The 24400-nt window shown below is 41.6% G+C and overlaps 1 protein-coding gene across 6 annotated transcripts; it reads right to left on the bottom strand.

The window, feature by feature from the left end:
• Positions 1-321: 321 nt before the first annotated feature.
• Positions 322-22208, bottom strand: CD47 (CD47 molecule). 6 transcript variants are annotated; one of them, XM_032098357.1, is made up of 12 exons: positions 21816-21934; positions 16856-17206; positions 15518-15556; positions 13233-13322; positions 11497-11598; positions 11018-11110; positions 10408-10503; positions 9322-9414; positions 7623-7654; positions 5291-5315; positions 4586-4613; positions 322-2680 (listed from the first exon to the last, which is right to left on the bottom strand). In XM_032098357.1, the coding sequence occupies exons 1-11, from the start codon at positions 21859-21861 to the stop codon at positions 4588-4590; spliced, it is 993 nt and encodes a 330-aa protein (XP_031954248.1). In that variant the 5' UTR covers positions 21862-21934; the 3' UTR covers positions 322-2680; positions 4586-4587. The 6 variants fall into 6 exon arrangements, with proteins under 6 accessions (XP_031954248.1, XP_031954251.1, XP_031954252.1 ...); XM_032098360.1 differs by lacking the exon at positions 5291-5315 and having other exon boundaries at positions 21816-22208; XM_032098361.1 differs by lacking the exon at positions 15518-15556 and having other exon boundaries at positions 21816-22208.
• Positions 22209-24400: the final 2192 nt, after the last annotated feature.

Below are 24400 nucleotides of genomic sequence, written 5' to 3'. Positions count from 1 at the left end.
TGTTTCTAAAGATGCAGTGGCAGCAGCAGCTCGTTACTCCTCAGCTCTCATTTCCTCCCACGGCACACTGGGGTGACAACATTTGATGGCTGATGTTGGAGAGCGTAATTGAAGTTATTACAAGGCAACCTACACACTCACTTCACCATCTGGATGACCTTTTTAAGGAGAAACCCACCCAAAACCATCTCCAGCAGCCTATGTAACACTGAACATTTCTGTAGATGCAGTAAGCACTACATAAAGACAGGGAGAAGAGCAGCTATGACTATGAATTTATGGAAGCAACTACAGAAGCTCGGTGTGTTAGCAACAAGAAAATCTCCTGCAAAAACAACTTAAAATGACTTTATTTTTTAAGTATATTAGCACAATATTTACAAAATCATTTCATAAATAAAAACAATTTCTTGGGTAAAGACTATAGATCTATAGATATTTAAAATGTCTATATATTTATATATACACACATATGTACACACACAAATGAAAGCATACAGTTATGAACAACTTTGGTTTTAAATTACTGGTGGGAAAGAGCTGGCTGGGTGTACTAATGACTTTTTAAACTCTCTTTTAAATTCACACCTACAAGAAATCCAGCTCTTAACAGGATGGTGTGTTTCTCCCATTTCTGGGGCCGTGATTCTGCAGCCCATAGACAGCCGCTGAGCTCCTCATGTTTTGACAATTCCTAGGAACAGCTTGGCCTGATCCCACGGTGACACAGGGGGGTTCTGCAGTTTGCATTACAGAAATTAACATAAAGCTATTATATATGTTTTTTATAAGGCAGAATACCTCAAAAGAACTCAACAGTTGATTTGGTTTTTTATTCCTCTCCTAAGACTTTCATCTTACCAAAGGGAATCACTAGTTAGAAACACGGAGCACTGCACAGTACTTAACTAGAAAAATTTTTATACTGAACTGTAGTGGAGAACCACTTCCCATCTTTATCTAGGTATCACTGAGATTATGGAAAAACCTGTATCAAAAGATTCATATGTAAGAGCTCAAATCTTACATGAACACTCCCACTGACAAAGTAGGACAGTGTGAGCCATACATGCTTCTCCCAGGTTTTATGGCATGGATGACCTTCTTCCCTATGTCCAGTACCACTGATCCCAGTGAGGGCTGGCCCATGGCTTGCTTTAAATGGCTCAATCCTACAGTCTTGGCAGGAGGGACAATTACAACAGCACCTACTGTAAAATGAGACACTCAGTTTTGTTTTGTTGAATTCTTGATGTGACTCAGAGCTCAACGTGCAGAGACCCAAATCCCTACACTATGCACCCACAACATGGATATGAACCTTAGCTTGTAACATTCAACTCTGAGAAGTGCCAAATTACTCAGGATCTTTAAAAACATGGATTTTATTACATGACTGTTTGGCAACAGCTTTCCAAACCAAGTTTTAAATTGTTAGAAGGAGAAAACCATGTGTGCCTTTGAAATACAGTACCTTAGTACAAACAGGAAACAGTGTCAAGGTTTCTACAAAGCATACACAAAGTCCAGAAACAGCCAACTATATTGGAACAACTCTCAAAACAGCTGTAAAACATGGCAGAATCTCATGGAATGTACAAGTCCTAGTAAACTGGTTTTTAACAGTACCACTTAAATATGTACAGAAACTGAGCTTCCTCACTCCTCATCAGCTCCTCCTTTTTGTTTTACATATTTGTGATAAAATGGCAGCAACACAAACTTGGGTCAAAAATTATATAGCTCTTTTCCATTCAAGAAAAGAAGATTTTAAACTCTGTCAAAAATACACTAAATAGGACAACTCCTGTTTTTATGAAGCATCCACGACTTTCACAAATTCACTGAGTCAAGAAAGCCTGAAATTGCTTCCAGTTCCACACACTGCACAACATGAACACACACAAGAACCACATTCAGCATTAGGATTACCAGCTCCTGTGCTCTGTAATTCCAGTGCTGAATTAGGCTCCAACAGCTGAGCAGTTCCTCATCAAAGGATACAGAGGAGGCATGGAGAGCCCTCTCACTAGACAAAAATATCAGCCACCAGAGCACACATGACTACTGTCCACAGAGAGGAATACTAATGTCTCATGGAATTAGAACTCTGTTAATAATTTCAAGAGAGCTGGGAGTAAACTTTGTACTTACGCAACTTTGTGTGTAACTTTTTATTCTTTTTTTATAAAAGTTTGCTGAATGTCAGAAAAGATGTATTTGTACAATCTCTACTTCCTGTTTGTATCACACACATAGACCATACTTTGTCCATGCACACAAATAAAGAAAACAATAGTCTAAATGGTATTGCAATCTCTGGGCTCAGCAGGCCCATTATCAAAGCAGTGATTAATGATAGTTTTTGAAAATAATACCACTAAGGATTACTGCAGGGAGACTCTGTACTGGGCAAATAGTGCTTTTTATATTCTCACCCTCGACCATCCCATATACACCATAACAAAAGAAAATAAAGATCACATGTGGGCAAACACACATGTTCCTTGCTACAGCTGCTGTGACTATAAAATTACGTCATTTATATCAAAAGCACTTTTGCCACACATGCAAAACAACTAGATTCCTGAATTTCTTCTTGTTGAGTAGTGCATCTTCAAGGCCACGGTGTATCAACAACGGTGTACTTTTTATATACGCATCACATAGCTCTGCAGTTCTGGGAATTTAAAAAGAAAGACAAATATTGTTTGGGAAGAACAGCAATGTTCTGTGCTGCCTATGCAAGTTACAACTTAAGAAATCTTTTTTCATTTCAAAATTGAAAGCACATTTAGCATTCAAGTAGTAGAAAAAGGTGTTGCTAACAGCAAGTGATGTTTCAGCCCCTCCACAAAAGAAAGGTGGACACTGTGTTGGAGCTTTCACTCGTGAATCTGAATAAGCTGAAATGGCTCACAGGCTCAGCTGTCTGTCCAACCCTGTCCAGATACTCTAATGCTAGTTTTCTTTCACGTATGCCATTTTGTAAGCTAGTCAGCTTCAGCATCTGATTCATCCCTGCTTCAGTTTGTGTGTCAATTTTCCAGGGAAGGTTAAGGTAGAAAGCAGGTAGAGCTCAAAAGGTTACTGCCTCCAGCATGTGAGTGAGAGCACTTGCCTTCCATCTGTAAAACCTTCTGTCACTGGTTAGGAGCCATCTTTCAGTGCAGAAAAAGCAGACAAGCTTCTAGCTCTACCCTAAAATGAAATGGGTAATTGGCAATTTCTGTGCTTTTGGAAGCTCTATCTCAGCACTAGAAGGCAGGTTTTCATAAGCCTGTATGAGACCCAAGAAAAACCAGGCAACTTATTTAAAATTGGATCTCCAAGCAAAACTCTGCCTTGTTCTTCAGCAGTATGAGGTAACTGCAGTGAGCCCATCCTGATCTCCCTTCTGGTCTGCTCTGAATGCAATGGACTGGCAAGTATCTATCCTTCCCTGATCTCAAACAATTCTGTGAAGAACAAGCAGTGGCCAGCTCTGGAGCAGGCCCTGCCTTCCACTCCATCCAGCTCAGATTATTCTAACTGGTATATATGTTTATCAATGTGTTTATGAGACACCAGTGCACTTGTCCTTTGTACTGTAGAACTGCTTGTATTCCTATTGCTTTAGAAAATAATTAAATGGGATATTTGGATGAACCATGTAGTAGTCCTAAGTAACAAACCAAACAGCACTTGGTATTTGTAAGGAAGCCTGTTTTTAAAAACTAACTCATACACCTTTTTCCAATTAGAGCTAACTAGTACCTCATTTATTTGCACATTGTCAATTCATGCCTCCTAGAAATGGCATGATATAAAAATATTTCAAGTGAGCTAACAGATTTGGAGTGGCCTTACTCTTTATCCCAAGTAGCAATGTTGTAATTGAATGCAAGACTCCCAGGCTAAGGGTCTAGTGATACCTCATGACAAGCTTGCTCAGAATTCAGGAACAAACCTAAGTACGAACAGCATCAACAAGTGCTTTTTTTATCCTATTTCCATGAAAAGTATAATTTCTGAATAGAAAAGAATCAATAATACTGTTTTGTTTTCAAACCTTATCATCTAGCCTAAAATTAAGCTGTTCAATGAGAGCAATCTGATTGGAATAAAATCAAACAAAACCCAGAGAATTCAAGTAATGCCTAAAGAAGGGGGGAGGGGGAGAGAGTTAAATCACTTTCCTGTGAATTTTCATGGAAGATCACCAATTAAATGCATAGAGGAAGCTTAGTTGTATCAACAATAAAACCCAAAAAAACCCCAAACAGAACAACCCACCACCAAGGAAACATTCCAGGCATCTTTAATACTACATGAGCATAAAGGAAACAAAGCTATTTGACCAGAAACACACTATTGCACAGTTCTCTCACTGACTCATCCTCTTCACTGTTTAGGGAATACACATTCTTCCCCTCTGTTTGATATACAATACACATATTCTTTCCTTTCAATAAATATAATTTGAATAAGAACAACACGTGCCCTGAAACTTGTCCTCCAGATTTCATCAGATTAGCACTGGGTAACTGTAAACATCAAAGCCCTCAAATACTTAGCCATTAAAGTAAGTATCTGTTAGACTTACCATCATTCTAACATCACTCCTTTTGCATCTTTAAAAGTAAAAAAAAATGGATTAGTAATGAGTGAAACAGAAAGGAATGCTTCATAATTAATATTCAGGTTAATTCTAAACTTCAGGTTAATTCTAAACTTCAGGTTAGAACTTGCTACTAGTCAGCATGCCAATTAGTGAACATAATAGCAAAAAAAATTAAGTATCAAAGCCATCCCTTTTTCACTGTAAATTTCCCTCACCTTAAGTGCTGTCAGTTTCCCAACACCATGAGAGAGTTTCCCCAACCCAAAGAAGTGCGAAAGAATAGAGTGGCAAGGAAAGATTTTGCTGTGATTGTTAAGTATTTCACCTAAATAAATCCTTATGAAGAATTAACATCAATTTTCAAGACTAGTCCCTCTTTTTCCCTTAAAAGCTGGACATTTTGCAAAGCAAAGAGGGTGGACATATAATATCGTGAGATACTGGATTTGTCCTAAAACAGTCAAACAATGCCACTGGCTTGCAAGCACAGTGGAATAGAACAGGCAGTCTGGAGCTGCAGGCAAAATTTTCATCGAGAAACTAAACTCTTACTGACTCACAGAGCCACATCAGTTGCCACACTGATCTGCCATCTCAGTGCTGGGGTACTGGGAATTAGAACTACTGGCTCCATCTTTATCCACAATTAATCCCTTAATTAGAATATAAACCTTGAATATCACCTACCATTTAGTGGTTCTTCTACAGCTTTCTGCAAAACATTTAAAAATATATATATGTATAAAAAGCCTTCATGTTTACTTCTGGCTGGCCACAGTTAAATTACTCTAATTGACATATACAGTAAGTAGTGATTCTACAAAAATGAAGAAAGCTTTATGTTAATCAAATTAATGACTAAAGGTCTGAGAAAAAATTGTATCAGTCAATAGCTGCATTCTCCAGGCTGTTTTCCCTTACTGTGATGTTTACCCAGATGAAATACCCCTAGGTGGCAGCGGAAGCCATGCAGATACTAGTTTTTAGCTCTAAAAACTAACTGATTATTTCTGCCATTTGATCAATGGTTAGTAACAAAGCAGCAGGACTAAAAAAGAAAAGAAAATTAGTAGCCAAGCAAACCAAGTGGAATTTCCTCAAAAAGAAATACACGACAGTTGTGCATTTAGTCTGGTAGACAATCATCAGAAACAACACACGCAATCTACAGAAATGCTAAAAAAAAAAAAAAACAAAAAAATCACTCCTTGGTTAAGATGGCAGATTTCAAAATAGACACCGTTTCCCTCTCCGACTCAAGAAAAATCTCAAGAGTAATTTTTTAAGTGTGCCCCAGTGTCAAAATGATGCCCTTCACCAATATTAAGTTTTCCATAGTCTTTAGATGACACAGAATCGAAGTGTATGCTTAAAATTACTTCACATCTATTTATTGCCTCAAAGCACAGCAATACAGGCTGAACAGCCCTTGATGGAAACAGGCAGCATATTAACACACTCCAATTTCCACCAGGTCTTTCCGTATCAGCCATAACTTCATGGACACAATTCACATCACTTGCATTCCTCCGTATCTTGCCCTTGGCTATCTGCAGCTGCAAAAAACTTATTTGTACTTGCTGTGGTTTCCAGTGACCACTAAGTTTTAAAAACTTCTTTTGATTTCATTCCTGCCCCCAGTTGGGAGAGTAACATGATGTTCATTACTGTGCTGCTGTGGCTATTTCTTTATTTCTCAAATCCTTGCTGCCATGGAAGACCACCTTGTGAGGAGAGGAACTCATAAAGAGAACAGAGTTCCCATCAAAGGATGCTATTTTGCATGCTGGTTTCTAGTTCAAAGTTTATTTACAACTAAAACTAAGAAAAAAAAGAACTTCCTCTTGCCCCATTTACTTGTAAGTACAAGGATGTTAGATAAAGGCAAGATTTCATTTTGCATGAAGCATATCTTCAATTAATTTCTCAGCTCATTTTTATAACATAACTCTCTCTTAACCTCTTTATCTTCTATTTTTTTTTAACTCTGGGCACTTCTAATCCTTCCATAAAGAAAGGCCAATCCTCTGAAATACTCTTCCTTAAAATGAAAATGGATGAGGCAAAAGGAAAGGAAATAAAAATTAAAAATCTCTTGTCCTAACTGCAGTCAGCTCTCACTGTTAGCAACCATCTTCTTTCAACAGCTGGGTCTCAGGCTCTAGACTGGAGACCTGAAAATGTGTCTCAAATGATGGCTGGCATCTAAGAGCTGGGACGAGTTAATAGTTCCCAGATCCCCCTGCTACAAGGAAATTTTACTGGTATTTTACACCTTTTCCCTTGCTTCTGGAAAACATCAGAAATCAGGCCGTTCACATTCATGGATCACTCAAAAACACTGTGTAAGTCTGTGAAAATTACTGGTTTGGAAATTATTATTCTACAATTTAAAACTGACTGAAAAACCTTCTTTAAAAAAAATCCAGGTATTTTTCAATTTGTTCTGTGTTACCTAAAGACAGACTCTCTCTGTTCAGAAGGTCTTATCAAATTAGGGTGCATTACAAGCAAATCAGAAAAAAGGTCAAGGCTATGCCCTCTGTATAGCCAGGAACTGAAGAGAATACCAAAGGGTTCTGGTGTAGAAGACCATAGGAAAAAAACCTTTCAAGTCTTTCTTACAGGCCACCTGGATGTTTTGCACTCACATTAATGAAAAAGCTTTTTAATAAGGTGAGCAAAATGTCTTTTAAATATTCAGGTGGAAGAGCGCATTGTGAAAGAAGGCCAAACTTCCCTTGACATCCACCACCTTTCAGTGACAGCAATGGAAACTCCATTTGGGCACAACAGTCGGAGCAGCCCTAGGCCAGGGTGGCAATTACAGTACTACAGACACACTCAATAGGGACAATGGAGACCACCAACTCACTCAACATTGGACATCTGTTACACAGCCAGAACTGTTGCTTGCTACCAACCTGGTCTGAATTCGAACTAGTGAAGAAAGGTTCAGTATCTCACTACATTCCCCTGAGCCATCTAGTCACCCCAAATTTATTAATTTTAAGCTTACCCCCGGACGAGGATGATCTTTCATTCTGGAACCTAAAATAATTACAAAAAAGTGACCAGGCAGATGAATGAATGTCACAATCAACCAAATAAAAACACAGAACCGTAGAATTGTTAAGTTTGGAGAAGACCTCCAAGAACATCAAGCCCAACCACTAACCCAGCACTGCTACCTTCACCACTAAACCATGTCCCCAAGTGCCACACCTAAACATCACTTCCAGTGATGGTGACTTTACCATGTCCTGGGCAGCCTGTTTCAATGCTTGACCACCCTTTCAGAGAAGAAATTTTTCCTAATATCCAATCTAAACCTCCCCTGGGACAACTTGAGGCCATTTCCTCTCATCATGTCACTTGTTACCTTGGAAATGGTATTGTCTACTGATAAAACTTGCAACAGAGTAGTAACACACATAACTGAAGCTTCCCCTATCCAAAGGCACTTAATTTTATGATCTGGAAATTCTTAGGAGCCTCTAAGCACTCTTCTGTTTAGGAATCAAATAATGTTATCATGTCCAGTGTGTGAATTGCCTCACTCAGGCACTCAGGTGTGCCTAAAGGTGAATTAGGCTACTTCATTGTGCTTATTTTGGCATGCTAGAATCTACATTAGACTTCTTCAGCCAGCACAATCAAACCAGAAATGCAACATTTATGCAGACCAATACCACACAGCACTGAAGTCAATAGAAGTATATACAAGTAAACCAAAGTCAAAAAAAATGAATTTATTGTTGTTATTAGAAGGCTTGATTCATGTCTGCCATAGTTTTGGCTCATCTTCATTTATCTTGGATATCAAATATTAGGCATTCTGCCTTAATTTCTTCTTTACTGGAAATTCTCACTGTCTCAGGGTCTCGTATTTCTGGCCATGCCCACACATGGTGTGTACCCACCAAATCTGGGAGACTGCATGATTCAGTGCAGACTTGTGACTGCACTCACTGTAAACACTTCAACAGCTGGAGCCTGGAAGAAACATATCCTCTGTGTCCACAGAAGGTGGAAACAACAAGGTGTTTGAAGAGCCTTCATGCACAGCTTGAAACAAATGTCACTCTGACCCAAGCTGTAGAGCTGTGGTATGCCAGCACTCCAATCACACAGAATTTCTGAGTTTTGCTTATTTAGCACATCTTTATGTCTCTCATCTTTTTGAGATCTGATGAACAGACCAGTTTCTGAAACAAAGCCTTGCTATTCTTTTCTCCTGGGTTTTAAAGTTAAATATGAGGAGAACCAGGATTCACTAAAATGAAAGGTGTGCATTCAAACTGCACTTCTTTAACCTACCTCTAACCAGTGCAAATCAGTAGGCAGATTTCACTTCTTTAAATCCATGTTTTGATAAGCTTTTGTCACCAGCATCCCACAACCCACTCTACAGAATCCTTGACACCCTTTTGCTCTCTTCATTCTAAGCTTGCAGAACTTGAACAGCAACATCCTTCCTACAACTGAAATGCTCTTCCTTAAGAAACCTGGCTATGTTGATCTCAAAACAGTTTATGATGATAAACTGTAGGTTTCTTAACTCAAGATTCCCCACATGCTCTATGAAACAAAGCCAACATATACAGACAACTTTTCAGCAATTTTTAAAACTATGCAACTGCAAAATTGCACCTCGTGCTCAAATAAATTATGTCTACTTGAAAGGAAAATAATGCAGAATATTAGGTGCTACTTACCCATAATAAACACGTAAGCCAGACTAAGCAAACTTGCAATAGCCATAATAGCTAAGCCAGCAATCAGAACAGACCCATGTAACTGAGGACAGGCTGGGAAAAACACAATAAAAAAAACTGTATCAACTGACAGAAAAAAAGCACAAACTCTTATTTTCAGATATAACTGATTAGTAAAATAAATAAACCTGATAAAGACAGGCATGATTCATTTCACTTTCAAAGCTATCCCCAAACTACTGCTGCATCTTTCTTTTCTTGTGTACATTCCTTAGTGACACAGAGGCATTTACTGATTTATCCAGCTTAGCTGAACTATTCTACTACTTTAGGTACTCTATTGTAATTCACTGCAATTGAGAACATTCTTTCATCAACTGTACTGCAAGTTTAAACTTACATCTTCAATCCCAGCTCTGGATTTTCTCTGTTGTGGGGTTCTCTGGTGGCACAGGGGAAGGCAGGGAGGGGACAAAGGGAGGCCAGGGGCGAGGATAAGGGACATCACTGTGTGTGGTGTTTAGCTGGTGTTCCTTTACCACAGTGACAGTTTTTCAGTGATGAAACAGAGCGTCAGCCACAACCACACTTACAGCCCAAGAACACTTCCAAGTTCACTATTTCTACATTTACCTTCTTAATGTGCTTTAATGGTATTCATTGAAATATTCATGAGCTCAGTTGCATACAAGCAGAGATTAGCAAGGAATTACTGATTTAATCACTGAACATGAGAAAATTATTATTATTTAATTTCTAAATACCCTAGGCCTCAGAAAGAACAACAATAATAGTCACCCAAAATCAACACTAGCATGCAAAATTAAAACAATTGACTTTTTTTTTTAAAGCAGCTGCTCACAGAATGCAGTCATGAAACTGATGTATGTAATACTGCCTTTGGGCTATTCTTCTTTCACCAGATAAAAAAGCATTAGCACAGTAGTCCTAAACTACATTTATAGGAGTTACTAGCTAACATTCCATGTAGTGAAGCCATTTTCACAAAATTTTAGTATTAGAAATAAACAAACATCAGGTGTAGACGAGTAAAAAGCACACTTTCGTAGAAGACAAACTGCTTACCTGGGACACACAGTGCAAAACCAACCACAGCAATTATATAACCAAGAAGTTTCAAACCTATCAGAGCCAACGTTGCCTGCGGTAGACTGTCAAAAACTAGGAAAAAAGGAACAAAATTATAAAATTTAACTACAGAGACATAAAAGGCAGATAATTGCATAAAGCTAGAAATCAGATTCTCCTGAATTCTAAGCTCAGCCAGTCAGCATGATAACAAAACACGCAAGTCACTGCAAGTCAAGGCTCTTATGTAGACACACACATAAAATTATGTAAATATAAATAACCTTATAAACAAACCACAAGTAGGAAAACATGGAACACACATTCTCAGAGCTAGTTATTCAACCCATTCCCTAAACCCAGGAAGGGAGAGCAGAAATCACTCAGGTGGGAGATGTGCTACCCTAAATCTCACTGTAGCAGGTAACTCCTTCAGTGAAGCAACTCAGCCCAACAAACACAGGCTAAACATTTTGTTTCAAGATACTATAAATGTGATGAATCCCAGATGCTACTGCAGCACCTGTTTATATAAATGAGAATGCGTTGTAGATTATGGGAGGAGCTCAGTTTTTTTCTATCCATATGTAAGTAAATAAATACTCACCAATTCCAAACATGACGTACTGAAGTGGTACCAAAATCACCGCAGGGATTACAGTTAGGCCAAGACCAGCTTGACTCTGTACAGTATAGCCATCTGCAAACATTTAAGTGGGAGTCAGTAAAACCAGAATTGTTAACTGGATTAAAGCACAAAGCAACAAACATAAATCATTAACATCCCCAAGTTTCCTGGGTTCAGAAAGAAATCCCACTGAAGCACCAGAAGTCATTCTCTAGTCCCTAATATTCACCCACAGCAGAAGGATAGAAAATATACATAAATTTGGAGTCTGTATCTTCCTGTGATCACTCGAGGGCCTGACAATCCCAATGCTGTTTCTGCTGTAGTCTGCGTATTTTTTTACTTAAAAATTAGTAGGTGGCAATTAATAGGTGCTACTAACTTCCATACTACAGCAGAGAAGAGATTCTTTTCTGCTCTTATTCCCTTAAATTAAGGGAGCAATTTTAATCACTTACCTTGGACAAAAAGAGCAGCGCCTACACCAGCTACAACTGCAAAGATGACAAGTGCTACAATACTGCACACTTTCCTCTGAGATTCAATTTCATACTTTAATCCTTAAAGAGACAGAGAGGAAAACAATCAGACATACAGACTCTCTCACTAAAACACAGATTTATGATTAGAACTCTTCCTAAGTAAGAAACTCAAACTCCTAAAAATTAAAACTATGTACATTCCTTAGACTTAATTTGTTTTCATTATTTGATATGGTTAATATGGCTTAGTCAGAAAAATGACACCTGGCATTGGTGTTCTAATCAAATTCTTACTTTCTCCTTCCATACAATTCAGGTGATATGTTATCAGAATAACTTTGGGACATGGTACAGATTAATTCGGGTAGATGCACTGCTTTTAAATGTCTTTTAAATGTTACAGTGATTTTGTTACTCAGGTGAGTGTCAGGGATTTAGAAGTTCCAGGTCTCATTCTCTTCCTTGTGACACCTAAAAAGCCACTCCTATAAACAAAACCCAAAAAAACCCTCACCTCAAACAAACCAACACAATACCCCCCAACCCATAAAACTAAGAAAACATACATTCCCAAGTATTACACAGAAAAATCATGCCCAATTTAACAACCTATTTAAAGGTATTAAGTACTATTGGTGGATTCACAGGTTATCTGAAAGAGTACAAATTAAGGGGAAAAAAATGCACCAACACAAACTAAAAAATCCCAGCAAACAGTAAATACACCCATATTTATTAAGTTAGAGGTAGCACAACTCTTCCCCAGAGAGGCCAAGACCTTTCAATTAATTGCTCAAGTGCAAAAACATCCAAGCTGAAATTACTCTTACGAAATGACAGTGCTTCTCCATGAAATGATTACTTTCCCAAAAATGTTGAAGTTCTGCTATGAATGCAGGACAATGACAATTCCTGAACAGGTAAGAGGTTCTTACACCAGTAAAAATATGAAAATCAGGAATACAACAATACAGAAATAAAGTAATTTTTAAAATACATATCATTTTTCAACCTTTGACCATGGATGGACCTTTGAAGAGTCACCTAACACTTCCAGAGATTCATTAAAAAGTAATAAAAGAAGTTATATATAGATGGCTGAATATGTATGTGACTATTACAAATCACTGAGTGCAATTTCTTTCCACTTCTTACAGACTTGACTCTTAGCTGAAATATTTTTTTTAATTTATTTTTTAGAAGTCTACAAATTGAAAAAGCCTGAAAAACCTCAAAGACTGATGTAACAAATTGCATCATCTGAAAGGCCAGGACATAAAACACACTCTACATTGCACAGATGTTGGACACCAGTGTATAAAGAACATCTGAGGATGTCTGACACTGGTGAACGCATGTATTGCCTCCAAAAACATTTAACAAAATCACTAATGTCAGTGTTAAATAATAACTCAGCCAGTGCTAAAAGACTAATGAAAAGTTTTACACTAAGAAGAGAGCACATCATCCTTCTCTCATATCGATTTTTATGGCCATATAATGAAACATTTTTGAATTATTCAATAATGTCATGGTGAATCAACAGTGAAGAAAAGCTTCACACACACCACATCTCTGTGTATTATCTGGATCAATTCCCACACATCTCTTAGATGTGAGCACCATCTTTCATTTTACATGGATGCTTTTATGCATAGAAGTGATTTCAGGACAAATCAGTAACTGCAAAGAATTAAAGAGTCAATACTTACCAATAACACTTAACTGAGCTGCACACAAAACAACAAGTAAGCTCATCAATGATATGATGACAGCCCTTTCCACTAGAAGGAACCATGATCCTAGAGAATAAACAAAGCAAAATAGTAGGAAGAGAACAAAAATTGAGGCTATTGGCTTTATATTTATCATTCTTCTTAGGCTACACCCTAGATTGCCCAATACTGTATGTAATTTAGCTTTAAGAATTATAATAGGCTAAGAAACCTATGTCCTCTACCTATGCATTTCTCTCTCCCTGATCTGTGTGACAACCTACTTTTTCAGTACTTCCCTAAGTTATACCAGTGTTTTCCAAACTGGAAGTCTTAACTTCCACTGGAGCGGAGAATATGTTGGCGCTAATTTTTGGCACTACAAGCTACTGAACTTGTGGAACTACAAAAATCTCTGTAAATCAGAAAAACAGTGTATTTAGGCTAAGCAGAGAAGATAAGAGAAGTCCAATTTGATGCTTCCTCAGCTATTCTATTCTACTTTCAATGGCAGTAACTCCAGAAGAAATCCCAATGTGTGGTAAGGAATACAGGAGAGCTAGCCTATAGTGAGAGGGAAAACACTGCCTTGTTAATTTTAGGTCTTCCCAACATCATCCATTTAGACTTTTTCCCCTGCATTTTGGATGCCTCAGGCTGTTCAGTCATGCTTTAAGACCCTGTAAGCCACCTTCCAACATAAAATTCTGAAAATATCTCCACTGAACTAGAAAATGCAGTTAATTCTTGCATCTCTGCTCATTATCTTCATTTAGGCTCACTCAGTGGAATCCAAAGTCTCCATTTCTTACGTTATACTTGCCACCGTTCCTCTGCCTGCACATTTGCTTCCAAAGAAATTTCTCATCTTAATGAAGATGCATATTTGTTGCATTTTTTCTCCATATATAAAAATTCTATCTGTTGCTCCAGAAATATGTAATTAAGCAGCAATACCTCCCAACTTTCAATGCCAATTAAATACCCTGAGGACAGCTTTTAAGTTTACAAATTTCTCTCCTTCCCGTCCCTCCCCGCAGAAGAGGTCACAGAAGATACAGTGCATACGACAGAAATACAAAGCAAACGCTAAGCTGAACGCAAGAAAATGGAGAAGTATCTGCGAACTTCTTAGCAAAACAAGGTAATTTATTGAATGGTTTAAAGGAAGACTTTTTGCTTCATTTGCAATATTAAAAAAGCAACTAATACTGGACAGTAACTTCAATGCACAGCGACCTCTCCCTAGATAAGCCAAATCCCAGCTATGCTGTTTGATGATTAAAGAAAAAGTGCAAGCAGAGACTCTGAGAACCACTTCCCTTCCTCTGTAGCATCTCCAGATGACTCTATCAAGTATGACAAAAAGAAAGCAGCCAAGAAGCTTGGTGTCTGCTGGGGCTTCAGCATGCAACACAGAACCACGTGTGGTCCAGTCCTGGAGTCTGAAAGAATTTACTGTACAGAAGCGCTTGCAATACTGCAGACACATGCAACATGCAAGGAAGAGGAACTGTTGAATGCATTTTCCTGGCACTATACTTCCCTTACTCTGGTGCTTCATAGTGATCAACTAAACTCCTGGCATAAAGCAGTATTTTGAGAGCCAAAATAGGGCAGTCAGTTCCAAGCTAAGAAGAGAGACTTCCAGACTGGGGGGAAAGAAGAGTGAAGAGAAGACGTAAAAGGGAAAAGAAACAGGAAGAAGAGAAGGAAAAGAAGAAACAAGAAGAAGGACAGGGAAAAAAGAGAAGAGAAAAAGCAGCAAGAAAAGAGATGATGAAGAGAGGAAAAAGAAAAGAAAATGGGGAAATTTGACAGTCACTCTCCTGATCAGGAAAGTGTGTGTGCACAAAGAAGAGAGCGCTTGCACAGAAATCTTGCTCCCTCTGCTACCACTGCCTAGGTGAAACCAGGAATTCTCCAAAGAGAGATGGAGGATAGCTGGCTCTTGTATGACTATCTTTGTAAAAGCATCAATTGGAACATGCTAGTAGTGACAGAATGAATTCATTGCTCAGAAATGACAGAGTGAAGACTGGTATAGGATTTTCATTATCCACTAACCCTTTTCAAAACTCACTTGCTACACTTTCTTCTATTAGCTTATTGTCTCAAGAGCCTCTCTAGAGCACCAAGGAGGAGCGAACAGCAAAAAGTTGTGCAGAAGGACTGAAAGAGAGAGCAAGCGACTGTGTTACCTTTAGCTACCTAAGTTTTGCATTTTCTAGCATATACACTCAAACCTAATGTGACCTCAAAACTATGAATATTTCACTAACCGCATCTTTCCTCTGGTGTTTCACCGCTGCAACTGACAACTAGAAAATGAAATTAGAAAAATTACATCAGTTTCCTGCTTTGTTGTCTTTACACAAATTCCAAAATTATAAACACAGAGAAAATAAAACTTGAAAATGGGACTTGATTCTACTACATTCTCAAGCCTTGCTTCCTCTTCTGAAGCTTAACACTGAATGGCATAAACAGTCAAAAGAGGCTGAGTAAGCTGTAAGAGAATGAAGGAAACAGAAACTGGGTATACCTCTTTCCCTGTTTTTGCAGTGTTTTAAGAAGTGAATGATTTTGTAGCATCTTCACTTTCAGTGGCTGTGCCCCTGTCAGTTTCAGGATCACATTTGCTTTCCAGAGTGTATGGTTAACTCAACAACTAGACCCAACTGAGAATTACACAAATGTCTGCAGCAGGACACAAGCAACATCTGTTTGAGCTTCCCAAATATTTCATATGTGCTACACATATGCAACACATTGAGTGCTTCTGACCAGGTCTCCAGAGATAAGTCTCCCATGCAGAACAGATAAAGAGGGCACACCTATGTCCAGTGACAGTCACATCTGCACAGCACTGGACAGAGCACACATGTACAGCAAAACCCATTATCCAACAGCTGAGGCACTGGAGAACGTGGGCTGGGACGGACAAGATAAAGTAAAATAGCTCTCTAGATGAGAAATTAATTTACTGAATCGCATTCATTTTAACATCACTTTAAACACCATCTTTTGAAGATGACATTTAATGCTAGAAAACCGTAACAAGTTGCCACCTAGCAGTAGCATTTTCAACCTCACTAGAAAACTGCCTACCTTCAGATTGAGTTTTAGAACTCTTAAAACAGAATTTCTATTAGTTCTACCTGTAGTTTTCCAGTAGAGTTAAAGGTTGCAAGAAGCAATTCTTCCAAGAAAAGATTTCTGCAGCCACTGTGATGGATGTGCACATTTCAATATTATGAAGATATCAGGAAGATGATCGGAAATACATAATGCAGTAACATGAGACTGCTGAATATATCAGCATCTATATAATTAAAAAGATGTGGGAAAGCATAGCTTTTCCTATACTGGACCTAAATAACCCTCAGACATTATTACAGAATGAAAAAATGTGTTCAGATCTTTCCCATGGAAGCACTCCCCTCTCATTTAAACCAAAATAACACAAATTAGCTTACAAGTTAGAAGGCCTGGGTGCTACATTTTTTGTGTTTTCACTTTAAAGGAATACATTGCCATGTTCATTATTTTTCTCTTTCCCTTAAGATTTTGCTTGCTTTCCCTCCCAACAGGTTCTGAAACAATAGCAGGCAACTCACCTGAGCTGTTTCTAAGTTCCATTTTTATTTCTCCTACGCTGTTCGATTCTATTACTTCACAGCTGTAATTTCCAACAGTTGCTTGTGCACTGCTGAGCACCAGTGAGGCCACACCCTTGATTAAATCCGGCTGGGATAACAATCTTGCAGATGAAAACGATGGATTAATATTAAACTCCTTTTTTCCTCCATGATAAGAAAAAATTATATCTCCTTGCTTTTTCCATGTAACAAGCATCAAATTCTCATTGTTCTCCTTCAAATTAGTCACGTAACAAGGTAAAACTACAGTTTCATTACAGTCATTTTTTTCTATAACACCTGTCCCAACAAGTGACAACTGGGCAGAACCTATGAAGAAAAATGAAAATTGACACATTCAGAATTATTTCTTAATACTCAAGAACAAAGAAGAAATAATTACAACAGGTGAATTGGAAAAACAAAACAAACTCTCCCGTAAAACCACAAAAAGAAAATCATGCTTTAAGGGATCAACAGAAGATGCAAAAAAGGCATTATTATAATACTACTTACTCCTCTACACAAACTCAGCCATTCTCACACCCATTTAATGTATAGATACCATAACGTATCATAAACTAAAAAAAAAAAAAAGGGGGTTGCCATTTATTTACTTGGGACGCCTCTCCTATTTCACATGCAGGAATACTGCCTGGTTTCTGCAAAGCATACACATAACATTAACCACAGGCTGTCCCACTGATGTTCAGTTTTTTGCTGCTGATCACACAGGTATCTGTGGTCCAGGCATCAGCTCCACACAAGCTTCCTTTACAGTTCATTAAGGACACAGGGGAAAAAAGTCTGACTTTCACACTTTTGAGAGAAGGCAGGCAGGGCAGCCTAGTCAAGAAAGCTCTGTCACTTGTTCCTTCTTAGCTCTGAAGGTGGAGCCAAATGCCCATAGGTTTAGATCACTTCTTGCAAACTCCGTCTCTTTTCCTTTCCATCGGAGAAGGTGCACACACAATACCATGCATTAAATAAGATTACTACTTAGTATTTGACTGCATACACAACAGAATTGAAAATGGAGAACTTGTAAAAATGACCAACCTGTATTACAAATCACTGTGACTAATGTCTCTAACAATAGCGTTCAATGCAGATAAGGAAAAATCAACCTCACAAGATTATGCTACCACTGCTGAGTTTTCCCATCTCTCTCCCACACTGCACACAGTTCTAAAACAGTAGTACTGCCTGACCACTGCTTCAAGAAAGACCTGAACCCTATACCAAGATTTTATCAGAAATGAAGATCCATTCATCATTCCTAAGAGTATCAGAAATTGTAACATCAGTATACAAATTACACCAAGAACCACAAGAAAGAGGTTAATTCAACTAGCTTGGCTGTAAGCTATGAACGGTTTGAATATTTTATTTTCTCTATTTTTCCTTGTTTGTATGAAACCATAACAAAGCTTAATAGCTTTCTTAATAATAATAGCTCCCCCAAAGTCCCAGAGACATTAATAATTCAAAATGCTTTACTACATCCATCTGATAAAACCAAATATGGGAAAGGGTATGTAAAACAAGACAATCCCCTAATACTGTAAGCACTGAAACTTAGAAACTGGAATTGCTCCAGGGACTTCAAGGGAACTACTGGTACTCACATGTATAAAACCAGCTCAGAATGATATGTATTTAACAACTAAACCTAATTAGGGAAGGGGATAGAGGAAAAAAAAAAGGAAAGGGAAAAAAAGTTGTCACTATTTGCAGTAGCTCTTCCCCCTGCCCCCCCCCCCCCAAAATCCCCAAATCAAGAGTCTCAGATCACATTTAAAAAGCACTCCTGTTTTAACTATTGCTTTAATATTCTCACACAGATTCCTGGATTACTACTGAATATTAAAAGCTTAAAATAAACTGATTCTGTATATATTATGCATGACAGCACTTCACAAGGAAGGAAGAAGTATTCTCTGGTTTACTCACTGTGTTGCATTGTTAAACTAATAAAAGCAACAAAAGCAGAACAAAGGGAAACTATGCACAAACCTCAACCTATGCCCTAATAAAAACCACACAATTAAAACCTTCAATGGTTCTTTGTGGAATAAATTTCACACCTGTTTCACACTCAATCATGATAACAACTCTCGGGATTTTTCTTTTTTTTCAGAGCCAGCACATTGACATTTTGTAGGAGGAATTTGTTCACCACTGGCTCCATTTCACCAAGAAAGCTGATTTTCAACTAAAGGAAATACTTCCAAGCATTTACAAAAGTCAATAAAAATCCCAACCATCCTGAAGGAATTAGAACAAACTTGAGAGAAATTTTCTCCCTGTTATTAGCAGAGAACAGCAGAGAGCTGTCAGTTCCTGATTCCAGGGCTCTGCTGGTGGGTAGTCAGTCCATGGGAGCCGGCACGTTCCGCCTGGAGCCGGAGCAGAAGCACTCCTGTGAGCTGCTCCAGCAGCAAGTGCTGCAGGAATGAGGTGCAGCTCCAGCTGAGCACACAGACATGGATTTCCGGGATCGTGTCCTCTGCGACCCGGCTGCTTTCACAGAAGAGGCTGTGCGGCTGCTCTCCCACTAAAGGGAGCCCGACTGCTTCCTGCAGATGGTACTTCCACTGCCAACTTCCCAACAATTCTTCTGGTGGTAAGAGGAAGCCAAGAGAACCCTCTCCCAATAGTTACCAAATCCTGCAGGCAGTGGATTACTGGGTGGGCTATTAGCCTCCAACTTTCTCGTAGATTATCATCTTAGAAGTGTCACATGAAGGTGACAATTTTAGAGCCTTACACTAAGCAGCACGGGGGCTTCTGAAGAACTTGCAGTTGCAAAGCTGCCACAGAAAGGTTGCGGCACATGCAGTGCAAATTCAAAACTGCTGCACACGGTTGACAAAACTGGTTAAGTTTGGTCACTGCACCTGATGGGAGCCCGCCTTCTCATGCAAACCATGCTGGGGCACTTGGTATTTAAGCCAATCTACTGCTAACCCCAGAACCCAGACTGGAATTTCAACACTAACTTTAAACATGCAAGTTTCAATGTGCTGCTTACTGAGAGAACACTACAGCACCTGCACCTTGGTGAAATTTTGTTAGCTCTGTCCCCCCACTGAGTTTCTTCTCAAGGCAGAGAAATAAGAGCTTAATATTGTACAATGTCAACTGCACATCAATGGCACACAAATCTAACGTTAAAGATCAAGAAATACTGTCAACCCTAGACCTTGTGCAGCAGGGGACCAGTTTGACTGTTTCAGGAAAGCACACGGAGCTGAGCTGCCCTAATGCACAGGGAGGTAACAACCAAAGCTCTGGGTATGCTGTCCCTCCTCTCCCCTGCAACTTCTGTAGGGAGCACCCCACCGCCAGCCCCAGGGAGGATGCAGGGAGTGGTGGTGGTAGGGGCTGGATGACAGCGGCTGTTTTGTGTGTGTATTGGTTTGGCACGGCCTGGTTTTAGGCAGCAGGGGGGCCACAAAGACGGCTCCTGTGAGGAAGCTGCTGGAAGCTTCCCACCATGTCCAGCAGAGCCAGTGGCTGATGGCTCTGAAGATGGACATGCTGCTGGCCAAAACTGGGCCAGTTAGAGAGGTTGGTAACCTCTGTCATGACACATTTAAGAAGAAAATCGAAACAAAGTTACAAGATTTTGGATTCTAGTCAGAGAAGAGGAGGTGAGAATATGTGAGGGAAACATGGCGACACCAAGGTCAGTGGAGAAGGAGGGGCAGGAGGTGCTCCAGGCGCCAGAGCCGAGATTCCTCTGCAGGCCGTGGTAATGACCATGGTGAAGCAGCTGTGCCCCTGCAGCCCATGGGGATCCACGGGGGATGCAGAGATCCACCCACAGCCCGTGGGGGAGGTGCCCGTGCCGGAGCGGGTGGATGCCTGGAGGAGGCTGTGATCCAGTGGAACACCCCCTGGAGAGAGGGGGCCCCTGCTTCCAGGCTGGAGCAGCCTGTCCTTGGAGGACTGTACCCCGTGGAAAGAGAGCCACAGCGCAGCAGTTTTGGGAGGGCTGTGTGCCCGTGGGAGGGACTCACGCTGCAGCAGGTGCGGTGTGGCTGCTGCTCCTGAGAGCGGGCCCACGCTGGGGAAGTTCATGGAGAACAGTCTCCCCTGGGAGGGACCCCACGGCCTCACACGGGAAGACTCCTCTCCCGGAGCAGCGGAAGGAAATCTCGGTGATGAACTGCCCAAGCCCCCATGTCCTGTCTCCCTGCGCTGTCGCTGGGAAGGAGGGAGGGACTGGGGAGGGAAGGTGTTCTAAGGGCTTATTTTACTTCTCATTATCCTCCTCTGACTCTGTTAGTAGTAAACTCACTTTGCAACTTAAGTTGAGCCTATTTTGCCCTTTAAGTGTTTCTCCCGGTCCTCATCTCACTCACGAAGCGTTCGTTAATTTTTTTTTTCCTTTTCCCTCCTCTGCCCAGCTGTGGCAGGGGAGGGTGAGCAAGCGGCTCTCGTGGGTGCCTGGAGTTAGGCCAGCATCAAACCACGACAGTGTGTGTGATTATGTGTGTGTCCCCGCTCATTTCCCAAATGATGGCGATCTACCACTACGCACCCGCAGTCCCACACGCGCCTGTTGCCAGCAGAACAGCCGGGAGTTCCGGGTAGAGGCGCCGCGAGTCCCCGCGCCGAGCGGCGGCAGGACGGGCGGCGGCCGCTCCGCCCCGCTGGCCCCGGGACCGGCCCCCGCCCGCCACCACCGCCACTCGCCCCTTCCCTTCCCGCGGCTCGGGGGAGCGGCTCAGCCCTTCCCTCGCACCCGCCTCGCACCCCGGGGGACCCGCCCGAGACACCGCCGGGGCACCCGCCCCGGGACTCGCTGGAGACGGGGGCGCACGGGAGGCGCCTCGGGGCGATCGCTGCGGCCGCAGCCGGAAGAGTCAGGACGACGAGAGAAGGGGAGAGAAGACAGGAGGGCGGGAGCGGGGCTGCGGCGGGCACTCACCTGCGCGCAAGGCGCCGAGCAGCACGGAGACGGCCAGCAGCCACATGGCGGAGCGGCGACGGCGGCGCGGCCGGGCGCAAAAACAGCTCGAGCGGCGCCGCAGCGGGCGGGCGGCGGAGGAGGAGGGGGCGCTCCCGCCGGTGATTGGCCGCGGCTGCTGGCGCGGGGGCGGAGCGCGGGGCGGGCCCGGCTTCACGGACAGCCCCGCTCCCCCCCGGCCATCGCAGCAGCCCGCGGGATGCGCTGCGGTGGGGCTTGTTTTTGGTGATGTTTTGGATCTTTTTAAAGTAATTCGCAGAATGTGTGTCCAACGCTCGCCCGAGCTCCCGGGCTGCGGCGTTGTGGTTCGTGTTTCCCCGCACGCACAGCGGAGAGGGTCGCGTTCGGGGCCGAATAAAATGGCTGCCAGGGGAGGAAGGTGCCGGCTCCAATAAAAGGGGAAGCGTTGACACAGTGACTCCTCCACCGCTTTATTGATTTCGAAAGCTCTTGATTTTTTTAAGGGTAAAAACCCCGTTGGGATAGGTAGGGCCGCGGCCCGGCGGGGGCGGGAGGGGACGGAGGGAGCGCTTTCGTTTCCCGCGTCCCTTCCCCTCAGTCAGCTGATGCCGGGAACTGAGGGCATCCTCCTTCTCGCTAAAAGCCGGTGGAAGACCGGCCCTGCCAGGGGCACGTCTGCTCCTGGCTGCAGTCATATGCACTAAGTGCAAGTGAAACACAAGGTGTTCAAAAACACTGAAGAATTTATAAATGATCAGTTGTTGCACTTCATTTAAAAGCGAGGATAAGTGCTCCCTTTTCCTGCGTCTGCGGTAATACATACATTTGATTATTTCAGCAAATGATGCTTCAACAAGTTTGTTTGTCTTTTTTTTTTTTTTTTTCCAGGAGTAGCCCTCTTTAGAACTTCTAATGTAGAATTGTCTTAAAATTTTGTTCTCAAACATACATGTTGGTGAAGCAGTAAAAAAAGGATTGTTAAATGTATTTGGGGAGCACACATTTATGTACATTTATAAATATGTATATATTTATAATGTTGTTACAAGTCCCAAAGTTCGACAGAGGACAAAAGCCAGGGCAGAATCAAAATTCTGTGGGTTTTGTGCATTTATGGGATTTTGCAACATTTATGTTGGCTTGGGTGGCTCTACCCCACATACACTCCCCTGCTTCCTGAGTCTCTATTCTCTTAAATTCTCCCCCGGCCCTCCCTAAGTGATTAATGGGTACTGATGCCTTGACTGCCACGTTTGTTTCCTCCAGATATTCATAAAGCACTCAGACATCCTCTGGCATTCAAGCTTAGTAAAAAGCCTTGAGCTGTGGGAGCCATCTGACTCCAGAAACGATGGAGGGGGCTGGCACAAAGCTGCTGATCCTGCTCCTGCCAGACTGACTCAGATGATGTTCTCTGGAGGCCAGAAGAGACAAGCTGGAGCAGAGGGTAGCAGGGAAGACATGTCTGCGTCAGACGTAGCTCATATCTGTCTGTGCCCTGCCTGCCAGCACGTTGATAGCCACAGGCTCTGGGGTCCCCTCTGTGGGGAGCTGCGCAGCGTTTTCTGTAAGAAAACCAGGGAAGCTCTCCTGCTGCAAAGAGGAGAAGGCTACAGCTGCGGCACTTGTCCCTGTTGCTAAGGTAACAACGTAGCACACCCACGCTGGCCTAGAAGCAAAACAGCGCGCATGGGAAATTTCATATGGCCGGGAGCCTCGCGTGGGAGAGCGCTGCTCTCCCAGGTGCTGCTGCCTCCTGTACTACCGAGCCAGGTCTCACAAATCCTTCCAAGATAACTCTTTGTGTGCAGTTTCGATTATTGTGTTAGAGGTTGCTGTGCCATCCAGCTAGGTGTGCACCTCTGTCTTGTAATGCTCTGCCTTCTGCTGCTGAGAAACATCTGCAATGCCTCCGCTTGCTGATGGTTTTGGGCAGCAGGATTGTGCAGCACAAGGCAGTTCAGATGCCCACTGAAACAAGGGTTGGACAGCTCTGCTTTCCATTCTGAACCAGGAACGCAGAGAAAACCCTGCTGTAATACAAGAACTGCATGCTTTCAACCCCTTTCCAACAACACTCTTGTTTTGCCCAGCAGTGTCTCTCTTCACCCACTCATGCTGTAGAAGCTCACAGAGAAACACATCTCAGCAGCTGTGAAAAGTACATCCCCAACACTGACTTGTGTTTTAAGTCCAAGTGCTCCAAAAGTGAGAGGTCTTATATTTTGAAAACTTCCTGAGTGTCTCATTTATGACTTCCAAGGCACACTTCTGGTCTTTAAATTAGGCAGCTTATTTTATTACCACTACTAGGCACTGATCTGCCATTTTATACTGGTTTACAGCTCTCTGGAGTGCCATTGGTCACTCTCTGGGGTCAGCAAGTGAAGCTCTGACAGGCACGAATCACATAAAAAAGCCAATGTACAGGAGGCAGAGACTGCTGTGGCTGGCAGGAAACTGCTGGAGAGTGACATAAAAGCCTGAGTGCCTAAAGCAAAGGGTGTCTGTAGCTGTGATCTGTCAAACCAACCGTGAGGGCTGTCTCCCTTGGCAAGAAATACAGTGGTCAGGCCTCCATCTGT

This window comes from Corvus moneduloides, chromosome 2 (assembly GCF_009650955.1).
Source record: "Corvus moneduloides isolate bCorMon1 chromosome 2, bCorMon1.pri, whole genome shotgun sequence".
Classification (NCBI taxonomy): Eukaryota; Metazoa; Chordata; class Aves; order Passeriformes; family Corvidae; genus Corvus; species Corvus moneduloides.
Note: the sequence above shows the minus strand (reverse complement) of the source record. Positions and strands in the feature narration are given on the sequence as shown.